Source organism: Mercenaria mercenaria, chromosome 3 (assembly GCF_021730395.1).
Source record: "Mercenaria mercenaria strain notata chromosome 3, MADL_Memer_1, whole genome shotgun sequence".
Classification (NCBI taxonomy): domain Eukaryota; kingdom Metazoa; phylum Mollusca; class Bivalvia; order Venerida; family Veneridae; genus Mercenaria; species Mercenaria mercenaria.
Genome location: NC_069363.1, coordinates 47,072,730 through 47,099,462, shown reverse-complemented (window position 1 = coordinate 47,099,462; position 26,733 = coordinate 47,072,730). Strand labels below are relative to the sequence as shown.

General features: G+C 34.5%; 1 protein-coding gene across 1 annotated transcript in view; it reads right to left on the bottom strand.

Annotated features, from left to right (window-relative positions):
- Positions 1–26,733, bottom strand: part of LOC123524793 (helicase with zinc finger domain 2-like) — a 72,147-nt gene that overhangs the window by 32,540 nt on the left and 12,874 nt on the right. Inside the window, exons 2-9 of the mRNA XM_053539681.1 lie at positions 17,349–17,429; positions 8,179–8,589; positions 7,595–7,867; positions 6,991–7,043; positions 6,668–6,716; positions 3,874–6,490; positions 2,649–3,755; positions 2,283–2,377 (exon numbers count right to left, since the gene is read on the bottom strand). Of these exons, the coding sequence (XP_053395656.1) occupies positions 2,283–2,377; positions 2,649–3,755; positions 3,874–6,490; positions 6,668–6,716; positions 6,991–7,043; positions 7,595–7,867; positions 8,179–8,589; positions 17,349–17,429 (4,686 nt within the window). The remainder of the gene's footprint in view (positions 1–2,282; positions 2,378–2,648; positions 3,756–3,873; positions 6,491–6,667; positions 6,717–6,990; positions 7,044–7,594; positions 7,868–8,178; positions 8,590–17,348; positions 17,430–26,733) is intronic.

Below are 26,733 nucleotides of genomic sequence, written 5' to 3'. Positions count from 1 at the left end.
AAATCATGTATATTTTAACGGCTGATATTTTTTCAAGAACTAAATGGTTTAGGAATTTAACCGCCACTTGAAACTCTCAGTCTACTTTCCCGCCAAAATATTACATGTCTTTAAATAAGCAATTGATTGGTCTTTTAACTTGTTTGAAGTATCTCAATAAACATTTATTCAAGTAGATGACGCCGAAAAGTACTTGTTTGTATTTGTACTAGTTTAAACGGCAGTGCTATGAATTGCGGAGAAGTCATGATATTAATTCCGGACAATGCTAATCACCCGAAGGACCAGCACCTAACCACCCTCCCCCGTAGGGCCCGCACCTGACCCCCTCCCCCGCAGGACCCGCACCTAACCCCCTTCCCCGCAGGACCCGCACCTAAACCGCCTCTCCCGCAGAGCCCGCACCTTACCCCTCCCCACATTTGTATTCATGATGCGGGGCCTACGTGGCCGAGTGGTTAAGGTCGCTGACTTAAAATCACTTGCCCCTCATCGATGTGGGTTCGAGCTTCACTCGGGGCTTTGAATTATTCATGTGAGAAAGCCGTCCAGCTGGCTTACGGAATGTCGGTGGTTCTACCCACGTGCCCGCTCGTGATAAAATAACGCACGGAGGGGCATCTGGGGTCTTCCTCCACCATCAAAGCTGGAAAGTTGCCATATGACCTATAGTTGTGTCGGTGCGACAATAACCCTAACAAAAGAAATAAGTAAATCATTCATGTTGCGAACTTGCGTGTATGTTATTTGCTTAAGCCAGGAATAAAGGTTAGGTTACATAACCAGCGTTACGTAACTCATATTCAAACAAAATTTTAAGTTGGTACTCGTGTATAGTCATAAGTAAGATATATTTATGATGCAGACTGAAAAAAAACACGAGTTTCAGCTGCTTTTTAAGATAAAATATTAGCTTTCAAACATTTCTTTTCGGTCAGTTTATTTCTTAAAATGAACTAGATTAAGAATTTCTGATAGGTGGTTAATTGATTTTTCTTTCACTTAAACTTAAACCTAAAATAAGTTAGGAAATATCCTTTCATCTAAGTATCATTCATAATAAATGCATTTGCAAATAAATTAGATGATTAAATATAATTTACCTGTAGGTTACTGTAACACGGACAGTAAACTGATACTTTCGAGGCGGCGCTAATGACCGGAACTACACGAGAAATGTAAACAAAGGGGGTGGGTTTGTTTTACTTTCTGTAACAAATTTAAGTCCTTATGGTTTTTTACAAGTTTATCAGTAAAACTTTCAGTAAAATCTATAAGTTTAAAAGCATGATTAAATATACAGCAAAGCAAATATTGAAAATAAAAGTGTTATTCCGAGAATACACAAAATTTGTAATCATATCGATTGCCAAAAAGCTTTCCTTATTTAATGAAATTCTAAATTTCGCTGGTTATGAAGACTGTTGTCGTATGGGAAATTTTCCATAAATTGCAAGTATCAAATGTATACAAGTAATGACGCTATGTTCGAGTTCCATTACATTACATATGTAACAACTGAGACAAGACGAAGTTATATATCTAAATGCAGTTTAAGGAAAGCAGATCATTTGCTTATAACTTAAAAGCGTTGAACACCTTGATATTAAATGTGCCTTGGCTCCTACACTGGTTTTAAGCGCTTCCTCTGTCCTGGCATAGGGCCTGGCATAGGGAGAGGAGTTGGGACGTAACTGGTACGTAATTGGCTCACCCTTTTATAGGGGTGACACTCTTATAAACAAGACCTTTACCTTTACCTTTTTACATAGACATGTGTCCACTTGTAAAATATGGATACGATGACAACATTTCAAAACAATAAAGTTTAAGTTGTTGACACTTGTTAAAAAGTTCAGACAAAACTTATTTGGGGTTAGATCTTCGCAAAATCTCACAATCAGGAAGCAGTAAACTTTTACGAATAGAGGATCAATCATCTACATGACAAGGTAAAAATGAAAGTTAATCCTTTGCAAATATGACAAATATCACTGTTTTTTCTGTAGTTACATTGCATTCGGGTTTTCTCACAGAAACGGCGTCATCAGCGAGGTCACATCTGGTAACGTTAGTTATTCTTTTCGCCAATGCCTTCTGTATACTTGCTTATCAAAATATTTATTTTTATTTTTTCCACTATTTTTAGGAATTTTTCTTTAGGAAAGCGTACCGAGCCCTTTAAGAAAGACTTAATCAGTCCCTGATTGATTCACTTACAGTCAGATCTTTCTATAAACTATGCAAAGTTCATAAACCAAGTATATTGTGTTGAATCTTACCTAGAGGCTTTAGTTTTCGTTTTAGAGCAACATTTACAGCTAACACATGTTCATCATTCTGGTCAGCCAAAATCCTTAAGTAGCTCTCTATTCTCCTGTAAAATATTAATCAAAATAGTCCAACAAACAGCGTTTAAAAGACGACTGATATATCAACATTATGTTTTAAATATTTATGAAATAGAAAAGTGTATACTCCACAGGTCGCTCAACACGACAAAAATGACACAGCTCTCCTGAACAGATGCAGTCTAACTGAATCTGCTATCAGTGTACTTAGTCGAGGTTTATTCTTACAACGGATCTTCTTTCAGACATTTGAAACTTCCACATAGTATGTATATAATAACTTAAAGTATCTCTTACCGGTCAACCTCACTTTTTTTTAGGATTTCTATGCTGCATACATTATCATACTCTTTTCTTCCGATAGCTTCCTTCCTGAATCGTTCAGTTTTTTCATGAAGCGTAAACGAAATGACAAACACCGCTTCAGCTTTTCCATATGTGTCTTCATTTTTCAAACTTATATCTGTTACTTCTGCATGGCCAACCCAAACCTCTGGAATTAACCTTTTGTCAGCTTGTGACTGGAATTTAGACCCTTTACACTTAATACATAACCAGTCAAACACACGACTTTCATCTTCTTCACCGAAAATTCTGTCTGGTGACCCTGACAACTCTATATTCCTTTCCTCACAAAAGTTTACTGGAAGCATCAAACTTCCTTTTGTTTCATTTTCAACCTTTACCAGGACATTATTGATAATGCATCCTTCTTCGTTACTTACAGCATTTACAGCCGATTCCATTAAGACTATGGGTAACCACTTGCTTGCATACTTTTTCTTGCTTTCATACTGGTCAAGAGTAGGCTCTGTACTATACTTTGCCAAATGTAAAACTGGATCATCAGTGTGTTGTAGACATAGTTTAACACTGTCAGTCATTTCCATTAGCATCGGCTGAGGTACAATTATACCATGTCTTGGTTTTGCAAACGTTTGAACATTCATAGGCTGTCCGATATGAAACAAATGTGAAAATATCGTATTAGCTTGCATCTTGGAAGACTCTGTACATTCCGTAGAAACATCATCTAAGCCACTGTTTTCTGTCTGAGCCGTAACTTGTCTGATATTTCTTTTTAAGTCCTTTTGATAATTATCTGCCGCGTTTTTCACAAGCCTAGCCCATTGCTGTAATTTGATAAATTTAACCTCTCTGTAAGGGTTTAGACTCTGTAATGTGACGTTCGGTTCATCAGCACTTTCACAACATTTATTCTGCTTCCCATTTGCCCTATCTGAAATGACAGTTGGTTGTTTTCTTATGTCAAACAGGCGTTTCCTCCATTTACAGTTCACGCATTCCAGTTTTGTTACTCTATCTTCAGTTAATACTGGTTTAAATCCCATGTCTAGAAGAGTGAAGATACCTCTGTATCGCATGTTTTTACTAATTCTTGGACTGATCTATACTTTAACACTCTTGTCAGAGACTTCCACTTATGAAAAGCTCTTATCGCAGCTTTTTACCTAATTCCTTTTGACTAATACTTCAACACTTTCGTCGAGACTTCACTTACTTCCTTTTGTAATTCTTATGAATAGCATTTCCTCCAACAGAATTTACGTGCAGACATATTTCCTCTACTTCACTCGCTGTATGAATTTGTTGAATTTCATGCCGTTTCAGGTAAAAGTGCAACATTCTTTGAACAATAATATCTGTATACCTTCTTGTTGGAGATGTACAGTGCGTATAGACATCGAATCCATGGCTAAAGTTTTTTATTTCTTCACCTCCAGCACTTGAACAACGGTAGTTTGAGGTGTTCTGTATAGAAAGCCACTGCGCGTATATCACGGACTGCACGGGATGTAAATTGTCGTCAAGAATCGTCTCTCGTCCAGACAATGCCTTTATTGTTTCCCAAACAGCATTTGTTACCATCACCTTTTGTGGTACATCTGACTGCAAAGCGTCCTCAAACATTGGCTTTTTGAATGGGCTTATTTGTCTATTTTGAAAATGAACTAAGACGTCCAAATAACTTCCATATTTTTGGCAAAATGTTTCCAAATCTTTCGTTGATGGAGCTTGTTGTGTATATACTGGTATGCTTATATTATGTCTAGACATTACCTCTGCTACTTTCTTGTTCACAATTATCACTAATTCCTCGACACAGCATTGTGTTTCAATAGTTTCTTTTCGACATTCTTCTGTTTCGATTTCACTTTCGCTTAAGATGCACATTGATCTGCCTAAGCGTAGCTTTCTTGCTGAATACATCAGTCGAAAAAGGTACTTTAAATCATTTTTAAGTTCATCATTGCTGTCATCATCATCTCCTTTGTTGATAATATGTTGAGCCTCTTCGTATGAAAGGTTCTCGCAGCATCTTATAAAAGACAATTCAATCAGATAATTGTGTTTTGTAGTTTGCAGTTGCCTCCCATCGTTATTTAGAAACAGGTATATCGAAATAACCGGTCTCTTCTTGTTCTTTAGGAGACTGCAAGTTTCGAAGGTTATTTGCTCCGGTAACATATACCTTGATGAACCGATGCCCGAATGAACTGTCAAACCTCTTTTGTAGGCATCTTTATCAATTGGTGAATCTTTCTTGATGTACATGGAAACGTCTGATATATGCACACCAACTTTGCAACCATTGTCGACTTTTTCTAAACTAAACGCATAGTTTAAATCTTTAACATCGTGACGATCAATGGTAAAGGTACGTAGATTCGTTTTATCTTGCATGTACTCCTCATCCATATCGATTATGTCTCTTTCTCTGTTGCTCTCAGTTATCGCGACCATTTCCTCTACCGTTTCTTTGCTGAATAGTTTTGTGACCTCATATCTTAAGTCTAAAATAGCTAAACCTGACGATATAGTATCGCCACATGGAAATCGCTTAATGATGGCACCTCTAGGATAGATTTGATTGAGTTCCCACGAAATGATTGCTACCAAGAAGACACATGAATGAATTTCAGCATGACTGAGCGTTTCAATTCTAGGATTACTCAAAATTTCCGCACGTTCATCGTATTCATATATTTCTACTTTGAATCGCATTGCCTTTTGCGTCTTGTATCTCTGCTTTATGAGGTCATGTATAACATGTATCTTTGGCACTGTTTTACACATTGGGCGGAGAATGTGGCTTTCTGCGTCATCCGGCGTGCACAGGAAAACGGGATGCTTAATGGCTTTATTCTGACACCGGTGCCTTCTAATAACACCTAGTACTTTTCCGTACCGTTTCTCTTTTTTATTTTTGTCATCAAGTAACTCAACGACTACTTCATCTTCGTTGTATGCTTGACCTATCTTTGTTCTTCCAGAAATTTCAATCCTACCTAAATATTCTCCTGACATTTTGCACGTCGGTGTACAATACGCTTCATGTGATCCTTCTAAATGTATTATGCAGGGTATGTATAGATTTGGATTTAAAACTGTAAGTTGCTTCAACTCTTCAGGGTCCTTGAACTTCTGATAAAATGCTGGATATTTGCTGGTTTTAGACCTAAACTGCATCATAAATGACTCGTTCAGCTTAATGCCATGTTGTATTAAAACTTCGTCACAAACTTCGCTATTAGCTATATCTAATTTTTTCTCGACAGTTTCAAGAATTTCAACTTTAGAGTTTTCTGCTGTAGCCTCTAATTCTGCTGGGACATATTTTTCGATGTCAGCCTCTTCATCTGATGAGTATGAACAAATTGACTGGACCTCGTCACTTGTAAACATTTCGCTTATTGTATGTGAATCAAAGATGCTAGAGGACGCTTTCATATCCGTTCCAAAACCGGAATCGTCTGCATGTGAAAAGCTGTCAAAAGACCCACAACTAAAAGACCTTGAAACAGGTTTGTCAGTGCTTGCTCCGGTAACATTGTATTGATGAGGAGACAGAATTGGTTTGGCAGGCTCTTTCGTTGAAAACCGTAACATAGCTTTGCTTCCAGCTTTCGTGTCGTTTTCCTCTACTGACGGTAAATTTCTCTCATCATGAATTCTAGATATTGCTGTCTGTTTTGTTCCGACCTCTTTCATCATTGTTATTTCTGTTTTAGCTTGCAAGGTGTGTGTACGAGATAGATCTGATACATGTGTAACTGCTGTACTCACATTTACTGGCAGGCCCGCAACAGGCTCCGTACTAAATTTTCTTTTTCTTCCTAAAATTGATGACAGTGTAACAAATAAACAAACTGAAAACATAATATTCTATTACATCCCTCTTCGCATAAAACACAATTATAAATATTAACTGGACTTTTTCATCCTACGACACCACAATTCATATAATGGTGTAGAAACACTAAACAGTATATACAATTTTATTTTTTACATACGTTTCGATTTTGTCTTCTTCGCCTTGAAGGTTTTGTAGCTGGTTCCGATCTAAAACAGAAAGACGTTATTAAGTAGGAAAACTGTAATTTTAGTGTTATAAACGCTTAAACCCTTAAATTTACAGGTTGTTCAAGATAGGTAAACAGTTTAAGTACATAATTTTAGTACGTGATTTTAAACATAACCATTACTCTCAGTAATATCGCATGTGTTTCCTTTCAAACCAAACGGAGCTAAATGACATAATTTGATTTTTACCAAAAATCATTTCGTTAATACATAATAGGCAATCAATATTTGAGAAAAACTGAAAACAACCTACACTGGGACAAATCATCTGGTCTGGAGGCGAAACTGCTGGTAAAGAGGAATTTGCTGAAAGCAAACAAAATGTTAGGTTTTACACTATTTTAGTTATGAATAAATACCAGTAGCGTTACTTTCAAAATATCATCTATCATGATATAATATTTGGTGAAACAGATCTTGATGAAATAGTAAGAAACGAATTCACTATAATATTGTTATGGTATTGTTTATCATTCATATACTAATGACATAGATTTCGGAAGAGTAGGAACTTGTCCCTGGTTAAAATGTACAAATATGAATATACGAAAAATTTCTTCTCATAAATTTCTTTATAGCCTACACAAATATGTATACAGTGTAAACATAGTTAAATTGTAAGCATTGTCGTTTATAATATTGAAAATATGATACACAGAACGTTTTGTGTCAAGATTGAAATATGACTGTTTTATAATGAGGCGATTAAAAAATCCTTTTCATGAAGAAAAGCTTAATAATTCTCTACATATGAAACCGAATGCTAATTTAATGACAAATCATCTTGTAAGTAATTACTGATACTACAAGGTAAAAAAGCCGTAAAATTCACATTTTAAGAAAAGAAAACATTTTACCTGTTATAGAAGGTGTTTCAACGAGCTCAGCTTCAATCGAAATATTTGTTAGACACAAATCCATGCATGCAGCTTTCTGGATATTATTCATATTCTCTGTAACTCGGCCAGATTCAAATGATTCTCTCAGAGTCTGAAGTTGTCGATATGAAATGGTAGGTATTGATATTTTCACGGCATGGGACATACCACAGTCCGATTGCTTCCTTTCAGTCGTTACAACACTTCTCGTATTTGCTTGCGAAGTAGATACATAGCCCTCAACTACTGAAACTGAATTTATAACAGAAATTATTAAAAATATAACATGTCCATGCATTGTCAGATATACATACTGTATCTTAAGCCAGCTGAAATAGTATCTGACGAAGTAGAAACATATACACATTATTCGTAAGATTTGAAATGTCATTTGCCGCATATGAAAATATTAGTTCATGGCATTGTCATTGTTCCAATATCCGACTTATATTAACTAAATATCTCAGTAGTGATTACTATAAACGTATTTCATTTGAAATTAATTGAAGTAATGTCATTGTTTCGAATACTAACTGAAATCGAAAATAACATGAAAGTGTTACCAGTCTTTTCGATAACCTTCCAAAATTCATCTGTATAAATAGCGACCTCTAACGTGATGTTTTCAAATTCTGGAATCTCTTTCACCGCTGCCTCTAGTGGCTGCACTTGTTCATTCAGCTTTCCACTGATGCAATCTCGAAACAAGTTCACCAAGTGTTTCAATGACAAGCATCTGACCCGCAATAAAACGCATTTACTTTCAGTGCTTGTGATTGACCGCCCATTTGAAAAAAATGTCTTCACAGCCTGATCCACTGCTTCCCTCAGTTTGTGAAAGGACTCGTTTGACATTTCATCTGCGAGTGTAGTTTGCTTATTTATATTCTCGTCTATGAGCTTTTGCAAGCATTCGGATAAACGCTTCTCCTTTTCTGTATTGCAGTTTTTCACCAATATTACAACATCAGTTTCTGTAAGAAAGATTATAACTAAATGAGTTTTCATTCTATGAGTTGTACTAAATCATCACCATTATAAAAATGACACAATGTATTGCACTCGGAACTAAATATGAAAAAGATCATTTTCTTTTCAGTTATGCATATGTAAAGTCAAAACTTATATCATAAGTAAAATTAAAATTACACTGTCATGTAAAGTCTCAAAATGATTATGATTTTGATTTTCATCCATGTGGATTCGAGTTTTTATCACTGAGGTTTCGAGTGATTAAAAGTGGTGTTGTATTTAAAATTGTAAAATCTATACTTTTAAATTTTTGACGCATGACAGTACAATTAAAATTTTTATATTTTCTTTCGAAAATTTAATTCAACAATCAAATATTGTTCTTGAGAATTTCAAATCGTTTTTTCAATACATAGTGCTTCAAAGTGTATCAATGCATGCGTATATGCGTTGATGTATTTTATAATTATGTTTCTCTGCATTTGCATTCTGAAAACTCACTCGAGACATTGGCTGTATTTGAGTTTTCAGAATGCAGATATAACCAAACACCTAATAATTATTTTTTTTTTGCATTTAATATTCTTGCTTTATGTTTTTTGATTCACAATGATACTTTTTTTATAGTTTTCAAGTCTCTACTAACCGAAAAGAAAACACTACACTGTCGTTTTTCAAACCAAGTTAACATAACCTTATCTTTGTTATATGCTTGAATATATAATGATATTCCTGATTAAGTGTGCAAATCCGGACGATTTTCAAACTCGTCTACCGTTTACTTTTAAGTTTTTCTACTGAAATAGTTTGAACCATTTCTTGAAATAATTTAGTATTGTTCGTCGCGAAATGAAAGTTTCTGACGGACGTTTTGCTTGATGGTCGTGTAGAAGGGTTTCCAGCATTACTGATCACGGGAATTTCCTGATATTTCCTAAAACATTTTCCAACTTTATATAATAAATACATAAATCATTAAAAGGTATGAATGGCAACCTCGTTAACAGACCCAATTAAAGCAAATTTGTTTTTTTTTTATTTGCATGTGTTGTTGGCTTGTAAAGGATCTTTTGGGTTAAATTATCTTTCAAAACAACAATTTTACATGCGGCCTAAATTATAACCACTGTATCTAGCTTTATGCTAAAATATATGTTAACGCCGATACCAGGAAGTATGAAATGTGATGTACATTTCAACCGACAAAAGCTGTACCTTTAATTGTGTTAAAACGTACAAACTGCGAATCGTCTTATTACGGAATACGGAATTCCATAAACGACAGCCTACTGCCAGCTGTCAACTGCTACCTGCCAACTGCTTACTGCCAACTGATAGCTGTCTACTGCTAGCTGTCAGCTGCTACCTGCCAATCGCTTACTACCAACTGCTAGCTGCCTACTGCTAGCTGTTAACTGCCTACTGCCAGCTGTCAACTGCTAGCTGCCTACTGCCAGCTGTCAACTGCTACCAGCCAACTGCCAACTACTTTATAATGTCCCATTGTCGCGCTAAGTCTTGGCAAAAAATATTGCAGTAAAATTGAGTGTCGTTTTTCATTGTCTAGTGTCGTATGCCGTGTCGTGTGTCGCGTTAAGTTGTCGTGTGTCGCCCTAAGAACGCGACCCACGACATTTAACGCGACAAACGACAATGTACAACGACACTCGACATTATATCACGCAAATGTCATGGAATTGTTGACTGTCGACTTAAATTGCTTAACCACGACACAGGACATTCAACGCGACACACGAGAACGAGCAACGACACACGACAGTCTATCGCGCAAATATCGCAGAAATATTGCATGTCGAAGTTATTTTGGTCAAATGTTGTTAATATACTTTTTTTCAAAAATTGGTCATTTTTAATCAAATATTATGACAAAAGTACTTAAGGTCGTACAAGGTCACCGGGAAGTGTTCGAACATACATAACATGACTATTTTGACTATATCTGAGAGGTTTTCGATAAAGTTCGAGCATTTATGACCAAAATATATACCCATATCATATATGGCTGTGTAGGTATGGGTTCTGGCTATCAATTCAGACCATATTCAAGTACTTTGGATAGCTGTAGGGGTCGGGGCGGGACATGTAAGGTCACCATTTGGTCTTCTAAGTTCCTATTTTGACCATGTCTAAGAGGTTTTGAACCGGTTCGAGCCCCTTTGCCAAAATAATATATCTATATCATACATTTTCATGTAAGTGGGAGTCCTGGCTATTGACTGAGCCCCTTTGCCAAAGTAATATATCTATTTCATACATTTTCATGTAGGTGGGAGTCCTGGCTATTGGCTGAGGCCATGTTAAAGTACCTGGGGAAGCCCTAGAGGTCAGAGCAGGTCATATACGGCTACAACGTAGGTTTCGAAACGGCTTTTTTACCATGTCTGGAAGGTTTTCGACCCAGTTGGATCCCTTTTGACCTAAACTTGTGTCACTTTTATGGTCGACTAGGTACGGGTCCTGGCTACAGATTAAGACCATGTTCGAACACCTAGGTGAGCCATAGATGTCAAGGGAGGTAATACATGGAGGTACGGTATTGTAATTTAAACTGAATTTCAATGGATAATGACACTATGTTAGATATCGACCCTTGTTTGAGTCTCTGTAACCCAGGAACCTACCTATACCATATATGAATATGTTTCTAGATGTGTTAGCTTTACATTTAAGCTACTTACAAGTCCATATGGGTTCAGGACAGGTATCAGAAAATGACAAAATTTGTTATATTCGGTAGAGCGCTGGCCAAGACTAAGCTGGCCCGGCCCGGGGAGTCGTGAGAATTGCTCAAATGGTGTCGTTGGACTCAGTGAAAATAGTGCTTGAGTTTTCAGGACTACCTTCACTTCTCTGAAAAGTTCATATTTTGAGAATATTACCGGACTTTGACATATGACCTTTATCCCTAGCCGACCAGGTTCGAACCCGACTTGACCTGTTTCCTCTAGGTACTGGCTTGCCCTTTGTAACAATGTATCATTTATTTAAATCGGACATCAGGTTATGAAGATATGAACACGATAGAGACCACATTTTGCAATTGATATTTTATACATAACCTGTTTTGGCATAATATCTCTGTTCTTTTCGAAAACTGACTAGATCTCATCATGGGTTCTAGAGTAATGGCCCCTTAAAGAGCAAATATTGCTAGTTTTGGCTTGTGAACAAGATAGAGACCAAATTTATGACCCTGTCTTCATGAAACTTGGTCAGAATGTTTATCTTTATTCCACGGCCAAGTTTAACACGTGAGCGATATAGGGTCATCTTTACCCTCTTGTTTATATTACCTTTAACTAACATACCGCCAAAGTTCGCTTTAGCACTTGATTTTACTTTTAAGTTATCATTACTTATAAATGACAGTAATTTCAATTGAAACATAAATCTGGAGATATATTCCTTACATTGCATTTGTAAAATGATTTACATACAGTCATGATCTTTATCATGATTTAACACCAGTACATGAATTACTCATTGTATATAAAATGTCAAACTCCCTTTTTTAATTATTTAACAAACCGCATCTTGAAACTGAGTGAAAAATTTCGGATTCTTTGTTTTTATTTGCCATTATTTTTTATGAATGGTCATAACGACGGGAACTGTTTCTGTCTTTTTTGTTTTGGGGTTGGGGATGGGGGTAACGTCGAACCGACACAATAATAGGTCATATGGCGAGTCAGGTTTTTTTTAGAAATAACAATTATTTCGATATATCGTTGTTTGCGGCCATGGATCTATTTCACAAAAGTTCATAGACGTCATCCTATGTTCTAAGTATGGACTTCCATAATAAAAATATTTTCATAGAGTATAATTAATATCAATTTCAAAAGATGTGCTTGATACAACTGTCGTGATTTTGTTCTACTAGGGTTCTAGAAATAGCTTTGGAGATGGATAAGATGATTTGTTCTCTATTGAATATATTTACAGGTATTGATTACCCGTCTGAATAGTTAAAATAAATTTACTTCAAATTATTTTCGTGAAACACATTATATCTAAGCTCGAGCTTTGTCTAACGTAGGCATTGTGAAACGTTTCCCAGCAGTCTAGGACTCGATTTAGTTCAGTCACATGGTGAAAATAGCGTGCTATTTGTGCGTATTGTGGGAAAATGTATCAAAGTTTGTAGGACGTGCGGCTATGGTGTCTTATATTTAAGAAATAATCAAGGCCTTCCAGTGGTTGGTCGTCTAATTTATCACGGATCAGAGTTCAGATGCGTAGGAACTGAGCCAAGAGGACGTTAGCCCGATGAACAATGGTAAAATAGACGACAAACCACAAGAAAACCTTGACAGATTTCATTCTTGCATGGTCACTGGAATATTTCAATTATTATAGCAAGTTTGCTTGGTGTCATATATCCAAGTAGCAATAAACCAGTCGTATTGAGGCAATTTGACGTCATTATTGACGTCATAATGCTTTCTTGAAGGTCCGCGCGTCAACCGTGATTTATCGCAGAAAATACAGAGCTTTGCTTAACTAGCAATCAAACCTAGCCATGTTAGAATCATAAATAAAATAAAGATAGGAAAATTAAAATGTTCCACGTTATTTAAATGGCCGCCTTTTCACGGAAAATATAAAGAAAAGTGAGGATCAAACACGTTAATAAATATTTTTCTAGTACATATGTGTTTATATATTTTCTGGTCCATTTGGATCATGAAGTCCATTCAATGTTTTGGAGAACAGAGTTCTGCTTCAGCCGGTATTAGGGGACGTGATGATGTTCCACGTTACCTCTAATGGACAGACTCAATCAATCCGAGTCTTCTATTATTTTTGCTTGATTGCGTTCTGTGTTGCCAAATGATCTTCTTGTAGATTTTATTGTTCATCATTGTTTTTTTTTCCTTTTTTTACATTTTATTCATTTGAGGAGGTAGGTTACCTTAATATTTGTATGTGCGCATGTCTAACCGGAAGCTAACGTGACGATTTACGACGACGTTTAAGACAAACTAAATGTGTTTGTATATCCATTCTTCTGAAAACAAATCATGAACCTGTCTCTGGTCTGATGCTTTATGTTTTAATAATGCTGAAATAATGGATAAATTGCCGCAGAAACGCTTCAAAACAATGTTGCCTTAAAATGACGTCATTGACGTCATGACGTTACGTGTCAGTTACCGCGCAAAATTAATAGCTTTTATTTTGAAAGTACCTTTTAGTAAATCTATGCATTTTCTTTATTTGAACTATTTTCAAACAGCCATTATTTGTTGAGATATTTTTTATGAGTCTTTTGCTGTGAATAATAATCAATATTTTACTTCTCTTTTGGAGTTATATTGAAATGTTATGCGGAATGTAAGAAAATGGATGATGGTAACCAACGTTATTTGGAATATAGTTCGTTGAAAGGTTACTTTATACGGCCATTTTCAAATAAAGAACTAGCAGTTTGATTTGTTATACCTATTTTTCAGTTTCCGTTGATAATTTGTTACTTATATACTAAAATTAAGATCTAAAATTGTTCAAATTTCAGTAAAAATTGTGGTTTCTTGAATTGAATTGAATCGAAGCCCGTGACCTATATATCTAAATGTAAAATTCAAAAGCGTTGACACTGGTCTATTTAAGGAACACAGCTTCGGCTTTTTATTTTCATTTCAACAATATCCATGAGAATAATAGCAGCAGGCTGAACGACTTTTTCCATGAGAAATGCCAGACGAAGGGTACTACTGTAAGTATTTTAAGCTGTGGAACTTGTAAGAATAAATGCAAATAAGACATAAATATAACTTCCGTTAGAAATGACATGTTGTAAAGCTATAATAACAAGAAAGATCATTTTATTCAATATTTTTTTATAAGAAATTACGACAAAAAGCAAGATCTAAGCGATTTTAAACATCTCTGTTGCTATGGTTACTATAAACTTTAAGAAAAATAGGGCACCATGTAATGTGCTTGGTATTTTGCTTATAATATTACCCAAATATTCCATATTGTTCATTAACAGAATGTCACTGAAGCCGTCGAAAACCCCGTTTTTTTATACATAATTGTTTAAAAATGAGAAAAAATGCGTTACCATGGAAACACGAGCCCCGTGACATATGCATTTTAAGCGTATAATAGAAAGCTAACGCGCATACTAGTAAAATTATCAATTATGCAGACTTCAACGGATATCAATGAAACTAAAATACACTGAAAAAGTGTTAAATATCCGCATTTTCCTTCTTCTTTCAATATAAAATATCTTTGGAGGGTCATGTTCTTCAAACCTGGATAAAAAGTGAACTTAAAGGAACAGAGATAAACGAAATTGAGATTGTAGCAGCTAAAACATCATATTACACGAAATACAAAAAATTACTGCGGTTCAACTGATTTGAATTTACCCTGGTATCAAGGTAACCTACCTCCTTCTTATATATACACAGATTGCACATGTTATACATTTTAAACACTTACAGATATTGTATATTAACAATGTATGTTAGAAAAACGAATGAATAAACATACTGCATAACAATAAAATAATATAGCCAATATTAATACAGTGTGTAATCTGATAGAGTTTTTGTTTTATGATGTGGGGATAGAAAATTTGGAAAAAAAATATCCAAACTATTGTGAGCAAGAATGTTTGGAAAGTACAAGTTTTACGATATTATATTCTGCGTTTCTGCATATACATATACATTCGTATATAAATATAAGAGTTAAAGTTATAAAGTCATACTATTTTATGTTAAATATATCTATTTTGTCTTTCAAAGTTGATATTATTCGTTCAATACCAATACGCCGTGTTAGATAAAGTTTGAAATATTCAATTTCGGGTATATTTTGGTTATACTTTCATTACTTATAAAATATTTGGCTAATATCAAAATAAAGTTAACTATATATCGCCTCATTTGCACAAGCTGAAATGCTTGTATAGCTCTTTGCGTTGTGGTGTTAAATGTGTCAAAGGTTAATTAAATTGATCAGCTGACTACCTGGACAATAAACATGTATTCTTAATTAGCATTTGCAAGGTACCCGTATCAACATTTATTTCAAAGTGATCGAATATATTCAGCTCATTTAACACAGTATTCAACTTTGCTTACAAATTTCCCTCATATATACATTTTTTTTATTATTACACTGAACAATTCATGTCTAAGACCAATTTGTTCTTAATTTTCAGTACAATGATGTTTTCATCGAGAAAATAAAATACTACTTCATATTCATAGATTTGTGCCGCCAGTTTAATTTGGTGGCCATAATGAGAGCCCACTACCATAAAATATATGTCAAGGAATACACTAAGTAAATAAAATAGAAAAAAGTGGAAACTTCACAGGTCGTTCAACACGACAAAAACGAAAATGTTGCAGGCTCGGTTTGATTGAGCCTGTTCATGGACGGTAGTGGAAATGCATGCTACCGTCCACGCCCTCTAGCCCCTGGTTGAGCAGAACTCAACATTTACACATGCTAAAAGTACAAAAAGCAATTCAGAGACATCCGCAGATATATTCAAACGGCAGTGAACATGGAACCTTCAATGATACATGTGTTGAGGCGTGTAATTCCATGAAGAGCGGCGTTTGGTCCCCAGATAAAATAATGGGTTTGCCCCAAACGAGAAAACAATGGGCAGAACTTAACAAACTGGAATTTAGGAAAGGGATCTGAGGTTATACACATACATACCATACTGTGTAAATATGTTACGTTATTGTGATTTTTAGAAATATTTGGCAGGACTACAGAAAACGGCAGACAAGTCGGCCGTTTCAGATAATACAGCAACTTCCATTCAGATAATATACTAAGTTTGGTGCTTTTCTCATAAACGGCACGATTTTATGAAACTGAGTCACCCTATAGCTGCACTATTTAGGAGTACAATGCTCTGGTAAGTTTGCATGTAAATGAGAAATCGGGAAAGGGTCTATCTGGAATGCACGCCGCTTTGCACGGTCCTTTACTATGGATTCTTTAACCCTTGAATGGCACATGTTAATGTCTCTCACCATCATGTGACCATGTGATGTGGCACTTGGCAGGATGCTATAAATAGCAAGGTTTGGCTTTCTCTTAATATTTATCTGATATTATTTTGCAAAAATGTACTAATTTTGCCAGCCTTTTTTATTGTCTTTTTTTTACAAAACGTTTGTTTCAATTAGTTGTCATTGGCTTCGTACTTCGGTAACTTCAGTTTAAACTTAAAGCTGAAATCTGGAGGCGAATCCGACTCCCAGCTGAAACGTAACTACTAAGTGTCTTAATACATATTGTACGCCGCTTTACATAAGTTCGTTCCAAATTATTTTGGTACCTTTCCCGTTTTGTACTTAAGTTTATCAATACAATTTCTTGGGAGTTAAAAGCCAGTTTCATAAATGCTTGATTTATGTGCCCTTCCACCATTTAAAGACAGCGGCTGGGCCTATGCCTTTTTACTAGACTGCACTCTTGTTAAAATCCTGTCGAAGGACGGCCAGACGGACTGACAGACAACGCCATTTCATAATACGTCCTTTCTTGTCAAAATATTATGAAAAAAAAAACTTTCTTTAACTGCTTGAGGTGTTTAATCATAATCGTATTTATGTGTATCAGTATTGTTAACTAAATAATTTATACTAATTGTTTACTGTTACAGTGTACTAAACAGTATTAAATTCTTTTTTTATTTGTGTGAAAACTGATTGTGTCGTTCAGAACAATAAAAGCAAAACAAGATACTGACCTGGCAATTCTATAGCTGCTCCGTCAGTATTTTTTGTCTGCTCAACGATAATGTCCAGTTTATCAAGTATGGCCTTATGATCTGCAAACAAACCCGGAGAAAAATCACTAAAAGTAAACCGTCATAACTATATACATGTATCTCTAGTTTAAATTTACTTAACTTGTCATAGAGATTTATTAATATGATTTAAAAGTTCATCCAATAGCTAACAAGTAAAATATTGAAAAAATCAAATGAGCCTGAACATGTTATAGTTAATGTAAAAACCTAGAATGCTTGATAAAAAAAAATATTAAATAATCATAACAGTTTCTAGTCTGATAAAAGGCACTATGAATAATACTGTACGTGTGTCTACAGGACTAAGGGTAGTAATATGGTTAAATTGTGCTTGTGTAAAGTAGTCTAAAGATGTCAAAAGAACATAGATTCTAACTTGTCTAACTTTGTAAAAAAAAAAATTATATTTTGTATTGGAGGGTCGCTTTAAAACACTTTTTCACTGTCAGAATGCATTCTGCGTAAGATGTGACGGGTTTCATGTTTATACTCAAATGATATTTAGGTGAGTTATATGTGTACTTCTGGCAATCATAGAATCTTTATTTTATTCCTTTAATCACTTAAAAAGGATGTTTATAATTCCATTCATGAACATCGTGAATGAATTATCAAGGATGAAGCAGTCCAAATTTAGCCTGTCTCCAGTCATGTGAGATCAAGTAGAGTTTATCATAGATTCGAGGCACATTTGTATTTGTTTCTCATACATGTATTTTTGATAATGTGGCATTTGCTTTGTTTCAAATAAATAGTGTTACAAATAGATCAGAAGTACATTATTAATAGCACGAATTAAACTTGAGATACCTATAAAGTAAAAGCGGTGAATGTTAATATTTCACACTGAAGTTTGGTTTTGATTTGCATGCAAACTGTTTATAAGTTTTATAAATTTACATTTTGTACGTGGCATTTCAATCGACAAAATGTAAATTTGGGGATTCTCTGCTTTATCTTAGCTCTAAATGAATAGCATTGAGGTACACAACAGTTGCCTAAAACAGAAAGTAAATCTACCAAATCCCGCCCACACCAGACTTCTCAGGGCTTTGATTGTATTACGAAACCAAAAGTAGGGCTTTAATGCGCGGACAAGAAATATTATGCGAATTTTATGGTAGAAGACCACCACTTACTGGCACTTCACTAGGAACTATTCAACCCCTCATTCCTTTGTATTATTTCCTCAATTTGTGACCGAATTCTCATAAAAAGTATGTGTAGGAAAATGTGGTGTTCTGCAATGATACTATTTACAATCTAATGTGGTCCCTTTTTATATGAAACAAAGAAGGTTTTGAATTAGTGACCACCTCTAACCTAAACACGCCAATAGCAATAATTGCGATATGTTTCTGTTAGGCAATAACACTGATGTGCAATATAGACCTGCTTCATTGTTAAAAAAATAAAAAATGAAAATATTGTTTGGCCTAAAATGAGTAAATGACAAACATCATACCATCAAACGCATTTTGGTAGCCTAAGTTATTCGTTATCAAAATAAAATTGCACATGATAATAATTATATACTGTGCTTTATATCCTTTTAAGAATAAGCTGATACGTTTTACAATTATTTATGGTCTGGCGTCATGACCTTACAATTTAGGTAAGATGGCTAGTTTCATCGTTAAACAGAGAAAATACTAAAGTGTGCATCCGAACATAATGTGAGCAAACACAGCCGACCAACAATCCATCTTGACTGTTTATACCTAAATCCTACGCAGAGCTTCAATGGGCAAATAAGGCCTTCCCATTTACACAAAAAAAAATTATATAAAACGCATATCTAACTCAATGTGCAATTGCTGATACCGAAACATCTAAACGACTTCGTGCTGAACAAACGTTGAACACCGGTGGATGAAATTATATGGACAAGCTTTACAAGTAGAACATAGTTTTGCGATACGTAATTTATGAAAATTTCAACAAATATTTTGTGATACTTAACCAATGTAAAAATGTAAATATTCAAGATTCTTGTTTAAGGTCTTTGGTAGGTTCCGCTCGTGCGGAGTTTTGAGCTTTTATTCATCATACACTATTCTTCTCCAGAATATAGTCACATGTATGAAGATGTTCAGAAGAAGTAGGTGTAGCTTTCCAGAGACGAATTTACACTTTATATATTTCCTTCGTACTGAAGTTCAACCGCTGTGTTTGAAAAAATAAAGTATGTTACATATAACATATAGTAGTTTGACAGTCTGTTGTATATTTTGCGAAAAGTACTGATGTTTTTTCCACAAAATTAATTATGATTTATGGTATAACATTTGGGTCGAAAGTCTGCTTTACCTACCATATTCTAACCGCTGATGAATTAATTATGATCTCTGAGTTACATTAATAATCACAAAATAAATATCACTCAGACAAAATAAAAAAAAAAAAACTTAAAGCGACTAACCCACACATTGTGAATTGTGATTTTTAAAATAATTCATCACCGAAAGGCAAAATGCGCCACTTTTTCATACATCTACATGACACTTAATGGGTGATAAGTTTCTAGTTTCCAGATTTACGGGAACATTCGAGTTTTCGCAGTTTTTCTCACGCATTTTTATAAACCGTTGCAACGCTTTATTTTGTAAACCTTGATATAAATATAGAACGAGACGCGACAGAATTTTATGACACTTTCATCACGTGGGCATCAAACCATATACTTCGCATGCGTATATTTTGCTTCCGTTACTAATTATATAGCGGATACGTATTTACAGGTATCGCACAGTAATGTGTCGTTTTTGATTAAAAAAAACAACAATCAGTAGCACTCTCATTTAAAGTAAAGATATACGCTGAATAACATAGTTGGCTTGATGGCGCAGTAGGTTGATTGGAAGTATACATGTTCATTTTATAGTGATAGTTTTGACGGTTCGAACCTTGCATTCGACCAACAATTTTTTTTTGCATTACATACTTTGTGTAAGTTTGTTTTCCCTGGTTTCGAATTCATTGTTTTATTTCTTATTTTCGCATAAAATCGCTAGTATCTTTAACTCAGTCGATACTGAAATTATGATCGGACAATGCTTTTATTAAAGTGAAGTGTAAGATTGAACTAACCCGTACAGGTTAAAAAATATCACAGGAAAGCTTGAAATGCATAAGACCATATTAAGGCGGAATTACGTGTCAATAGTGATGTATATATTAAAATTAAAATTTAACGGGTCTGGAAATCGAACTCCCAACGAAAAATTGTGCTACGAATACCGTAACCGCTCGGCCAACGAGAAATCACTGACTGCCTCGTAAACGTATTGACACTCATTAATCTTCGCCAATATTTTTGGGGATTTTCGTTAGTTTACGCAATATTTGTATCCTGAAAATATCTATATTACTGAAATAACCTTTATAAATAATCAATGACACGATAGCGTGGAGGTAAGGTGTCTGACTTCCATGCACGTTACCCCGAATTCAAAAACATCTCAGACCAATTTCTTTAAAATAATTCAGTGTAATTTTAAGTTATCGATATTGCTTTTATTCTTACAACATTAACGTAACATATTTCACAAATTCTGACTGTTATTTCTTGTATTATTGACTTTCTTGAAACGCTGGTGACAAATACTTTGTCTTTTTATTTGAGAAACTTTTACAGATTTTTATTCATTTTGTTCCACAACGATTAACTAGACTATAAGTGTATTTCTTTAAAGAAATGGACCATAAAGTTTAATCTGATACGAGTGGCAATTTTTCTACTTGTAAAGGTTGCAGATAAAATTTGAAAAAATAAGATCAGATGCAGGACTCGAACCAACAATTCCTAGATTGTCAGGTAGACGTTTTGTCAACAGAGCTACTTGCACATGCGATATTAGTTATAAAGAAATATATATGCAATGGTTATATCGCTACATCGGTATTAAGCTTCGGACACCGAGAATTAATTTACGCAAAGATACGGAATATTCTTGAGTGCAAGGTCAATACTTACGGACAATAATGTACTGACTTCATTTTATATTATTGTTTTCTTTGGTTACATTTTCAAAACGCCATAACACTACGCGATACCTATACTTCTGCGCTCAATTGATTATCAAAACTTATCATGTTCTCACTGTCACCTGATGTTTGCAAGGTGCTCGCTTAATATATTTATTATCGATGGGTATAGTGCGTTTTATTTGAACTGGCGGGGCGGAGTTAATCTCTGGCTAATGCAAATGATGGTAATCTAAAAATAAACGAGCAAAATAGGTAGAGCTACGATGGGTACAGTGTAAGGTAAATGGCCAGTGAATAAAAAATCAGGTTGCCGAATATACTACATATATCCTGCACAATATTTACATTAAAAAACCGGAAAAGTGGACAATTACGCAAAACTGCCGTTTCAAGCATATTCTTCCATATTATAGTAGAAGGTATAACACGTTTGCTTTGATTTAAGGCTATAGTTATTATCTACGTTTCAAAAATGTTTGGCCACAGACAATGGTACTTTTATAATATTATGGTACGTATTAGGGTCCAAAATTGGCAAATATACCCTGTCACAACTCTGGGTTGCTTACTTTGGTCTATAAACTCTACGAGAAAGATTCTTTTGTATGCAGTTTTTGCATGTCATTGTATAGGTGACATGTACAAAAACAATTAAGCAAAAATATTTGAGCAGTTTAGAAACATAAAAAAACATTATTTTAGCGATATTGTCTTGTCACAGAAATCTCTGTGAACTACGTTACCATTTTGAGCTGAACATTTAAAAATTAATGCGTATATAGATATGTACTATGATCAGTGTCGAAGACAGTCGAGACATAGAAAAGGTACAATAAGAAATTATTTCGTTCATATGTTTTGATAAAATTTCAAAACGATCCCCTTAAAATCGATACCCCGTTAATTTTACATTATTTTGTGAACTACGTTACCATACATTACTGCTATATGCAATAAAATCAAAGGTATGCCTATTTCTCACTAAATACATATTAGTAAACAGTATTATATTAAAGCAAAAATGTTTTACTGTGCATCATGTTTATTAAGTCAGACAGACTTAACCTATTTTTTGTAAACTACGTTACCGTGAACTACGTTACTATTAAATTAGCGAAATGTCTAATATTTAAACCTAGGACTAATTTCTTGGGGAGCAATACACATGGGGACTGACTACACTTCACGGTGTTCTGTGTAAACAAGGATGGTGCGTCCCGTCTGTGATTTCATCAAATAAAGTAACATAACAATCATATTTTAACCAGTCGTCGTTTAGTAACAGATCAAGTAAGTTAGCTAAATGATATATATAATTTTTCTACAGTTTCTGGTGGTAATATGACGACTTTGTGGTGTATTACTGCTATATTAAATGCAAACGTAAGTATAATACATGGAGAGCATGCTGGACATGGTAACGTAGTTCACAAAATGGTAACGTAGTTCACATCATTTAATTTGTCATCAGAATTGTTTTTATCATTTCAAAAAATGGCGTTGCATTGTTGTTTCATAGACTTTAACAGACTTAAACATTATGTCACATGTTTAACGTGTATTTCTATCATAAGCAAGGATATAGTTCTTACAAATAAGCATTTTTGTGAACTACGTTACCAAATACACATACTACTCGACATAAGCTTCATGTCCTTTTCGTTCAATTTTCTTTTAATTGAGTTACATCTAGTTCATATTCCTTTACTTTAACTGTTTATACTTTTATTTGTAATATTAAGCGTAAAGCAGCACTTAGCGCACACTTGATCAAAACACTCTCAACTGAAATCCTTATACATAAATGTTGGTTACACTTCTTACTAGTTATATAGTCAGCATTAGCTATGCCCCCATACATTCCTGTTTTTATTGTGATCTCTAGTCAATATTCGTTAACTGTGGTAACTGTACGTTTATTCTGAATAAATATGGCAGGATTCTTTACATCACAGCTAATCCAATTATTAATAAGTGGATTCATAAATTTCATAATCCACTTTTCTTAAAATACTGTAAAGTAAGAATTTGTGAAAATATAAGATGTATAAAATTACTGTATTGCAATATAAAATTGTGAAGAAAGTATTTGGCTTTAGTTATAAAAAAAATATGTAACATAAATTAACAACAACGTCACATTTAAAGTTTGCAAACTATAGAATGGTGAACTACGTTACCAAACACCATTTATTTTTGTGTCAACGTGTATTGTAGATTTTGCTTCTTTTAAATTCAAGTCTTGGATTATTCATGAAATGAAGTCATAATACCTATAATTAAATGTATTGTCCTGTATTGAAACATTATTTTGCCATCCTCAGTTAAACTTCGAAATAAGATATTTAGAAAATGTTGTAAAACAGAGATTTTTTTAAACAGACACATTTTAAAATGCAAAAAAAAAAATCTGACAAAATATATGTCTGTGGTAAATATGTTCTCTTAAACAGTTTTTTATTGTTTCAGTAAAATGTTAGAAAAAAAAAGTCGAGTTTTTTATGTTATTCTAGTGGTCATACAGGTATAATGAATGTATCCACTCACTATGTAACGTAGTTCACATAACTAAATTGGTATGTACAATGCTGTTTCAAAAGAAATATTTTGCCAGTATTTGCAATTTTTTAAATGCTAAATTGGGTAGCAACAAGGAATAATCTGACGAAACTAAACGCAAAAATAGCTGATTTATGAAAAAAAAATACTCAACAGATTTTCTCAAAAATTGTCCATATTTCTGGTTTTTTGATGAATAATGCAATGGACCATCGCAAAACCACGCCCCGCCAGGTCGATTAAAATGGACTATATACAACTTTAAAGGTGGATTTGGTCGTCAGTTATCCGCTTATTCTGTTGCTGAAGTGAAAGCACCGTCTGTAAAAATTAAAAGTAATCAAAAACAGCTGGATTTTAACTGTAAATTGTTAACGCTCGTTAAGAAGCTGTGTGCCTCCACCGCTCAGTCATAGGACGAAGGAGGTTGATAATTTCTTACAGAAACAAACTCATTAAACTTGCGCATAAGAAAAGCTGGATTGTCGTTGATTTATACGAGGAGAACGAGCTCGCGGACAATGCTGAAGATAGCAAACGTATCAGGGAGGCAGAAAAATCAGCTATGCTCATTCTCAAAAAGGAAAGCAGTCAACTCTATCCCTTGCCAGCGGCTCCTGTCGTTCCTGCCATGGCTACTGTTTCTAACATGTACAACATTAGACAGCTTTTTGGCAATTTTCTTCTCCACGCCGGGTTCCCATCCAACACGTTCTGGCGTCCAAGAGGTTCGAGGTCATCCGACTAAGATTTTACGTGCGGGAAATTTGGCCACTTCCCATCTCAATGCCAACACGAAGTCTACAACTGAGGAGTCCAGCCTGACGGAAATCCATCACCTCCTGATCAGACGCTTTCGGGAAACAGTGATCAGAATCAATCCTCATTTCAAGTTTCAAAGTTGAGTATGCCTTGAACTTGTTTGATTTTTATTCATATACATTCACGGCTGGTAAACAACAGAGCTACCTCTTGCAGATGTATATGGTAAATCGCTCTGTCGCATCTTCCGAGCTAGTGCATGTCGCGAGTGTCATCATATTTTTTGCATTTTTACAAGCATTGTATCGAATATCAAAAAAATCGAGGAATTGTAGACGATGTAGATATGATCTAACATTACAGAGAACTTAAAGTTTGCTAATTTATTCTTGATTTGTGGTCGTGGTGATGTTTACCATCAAGTTGATTCAGTAGTGAATTTGGCCGTTTCGTCATGAAAGCACTTCCATTGTCAAATATTTGCATTTTTACTGATATTAAGAAGCAAACTGAGTAGGCGTGAGATAGCTGTAAGGTGTACAGTGTATTTGGAAATCAAATATGTATCGCAAATGGCTTGGGAATAAAAATATTCACCTTTCATTGTGAGAGACAGCTCTCTCCTGAAGGAGATAGTCACTACGCCAAGGAAATAGCTCTGTGTTCATTAACAGTTTTGAGCAGCGTTAAATGTAACAGGATAGTAGTTATGTCCAGTTATGAGATACAATTCAATTATCACGTTTTTATATTTATACAGTATTTGTATAATACATATTGCTTTATATTTTCTTATATAGATGGAAGACAAATGATTTCAGACACACTGTGAAATAGTCAGGGGGATCAGAGTCAAAGCCCATGATCAACAGATCTGCATTCTCACTATTGACCTAATCGGTCGGGCTATATTTTCTTAGAATCGGCATGTGCTACTTTTTCTATAAAATAAATATATTCAGTAAGAGAAAATGTAATACGTGAAATTATCTTGTGAAAAGCAAGGGTTACCTTATTTTTATGATGACAACTTTAGTGGCAGTGGCTCTGAAACTAGTTTACACTACGTATTACACTTGTAAAATCAAATCTGAATATAATGATGCCATAATTACTTTGCGTGAGGACACGGCCAGTTTGTTTGTACGTATCGGTAAATAAATGTACTTTGTACAAATATCAGGGTCGCTGTGACTTCATCATTGTACGAGCACGTTCAAATGCACTTGTGAATCTAAAATCTGAAGTTTTAAACAGTCATCTGATTTATCAGCTAAATAATATTTAAAGGACAACTTTACGCAGAAGCTAATCATCGTGCATTTAGTGTGTGAACAATGTACTCATTAAATTAGCAACCACAATTACACATACAATAACTGACAAAATGACTGAAATGATAGAATTCTATATTTAAAAACTAACTGTATAATTGGTGGCTATTTTAATTTCTTTCCATCTATCTTTTATCTCAACCAATCAGACGCGTTTGACAGAAAGGGACTGGTCTTCAGATTTTGTGTACGATTATCTTTCTTTAGAATTGAAATTTTGTCACATTATGATGTAAGAGAATTAGCATCATAAAAATGCGAAATAAAAAAAACAACACGCCCGAGCCGGTAATCATCCAGATAAACAATCTGATCAAATTTCATGAAGATCTGGTGTAAAATGCAGTCCTATTGCATACACAAGGTTTTTCTTTGATTTGACTTAGTGACCTAATGTTTGACCCCAGATGACCCATTTTCGAATTTGACCTAGATTTTATCAAGGCAATCATTCGGACCAATTTCATGAACATCAATTGAAAAATACAGCCTCTATCGCATACACAAGCTAAATGAAACTGAAACTGAAACTGAGTAATTTGATTAAACGCCTATTTTCATACAATGATATATTCAATGGCGTTGTACGTAATAATAATAATAGTAATAATAGTTATTATAACAATATTAATAATGACAATAATAATAATTACAGCCTTATTGTTACAAACAGTCAT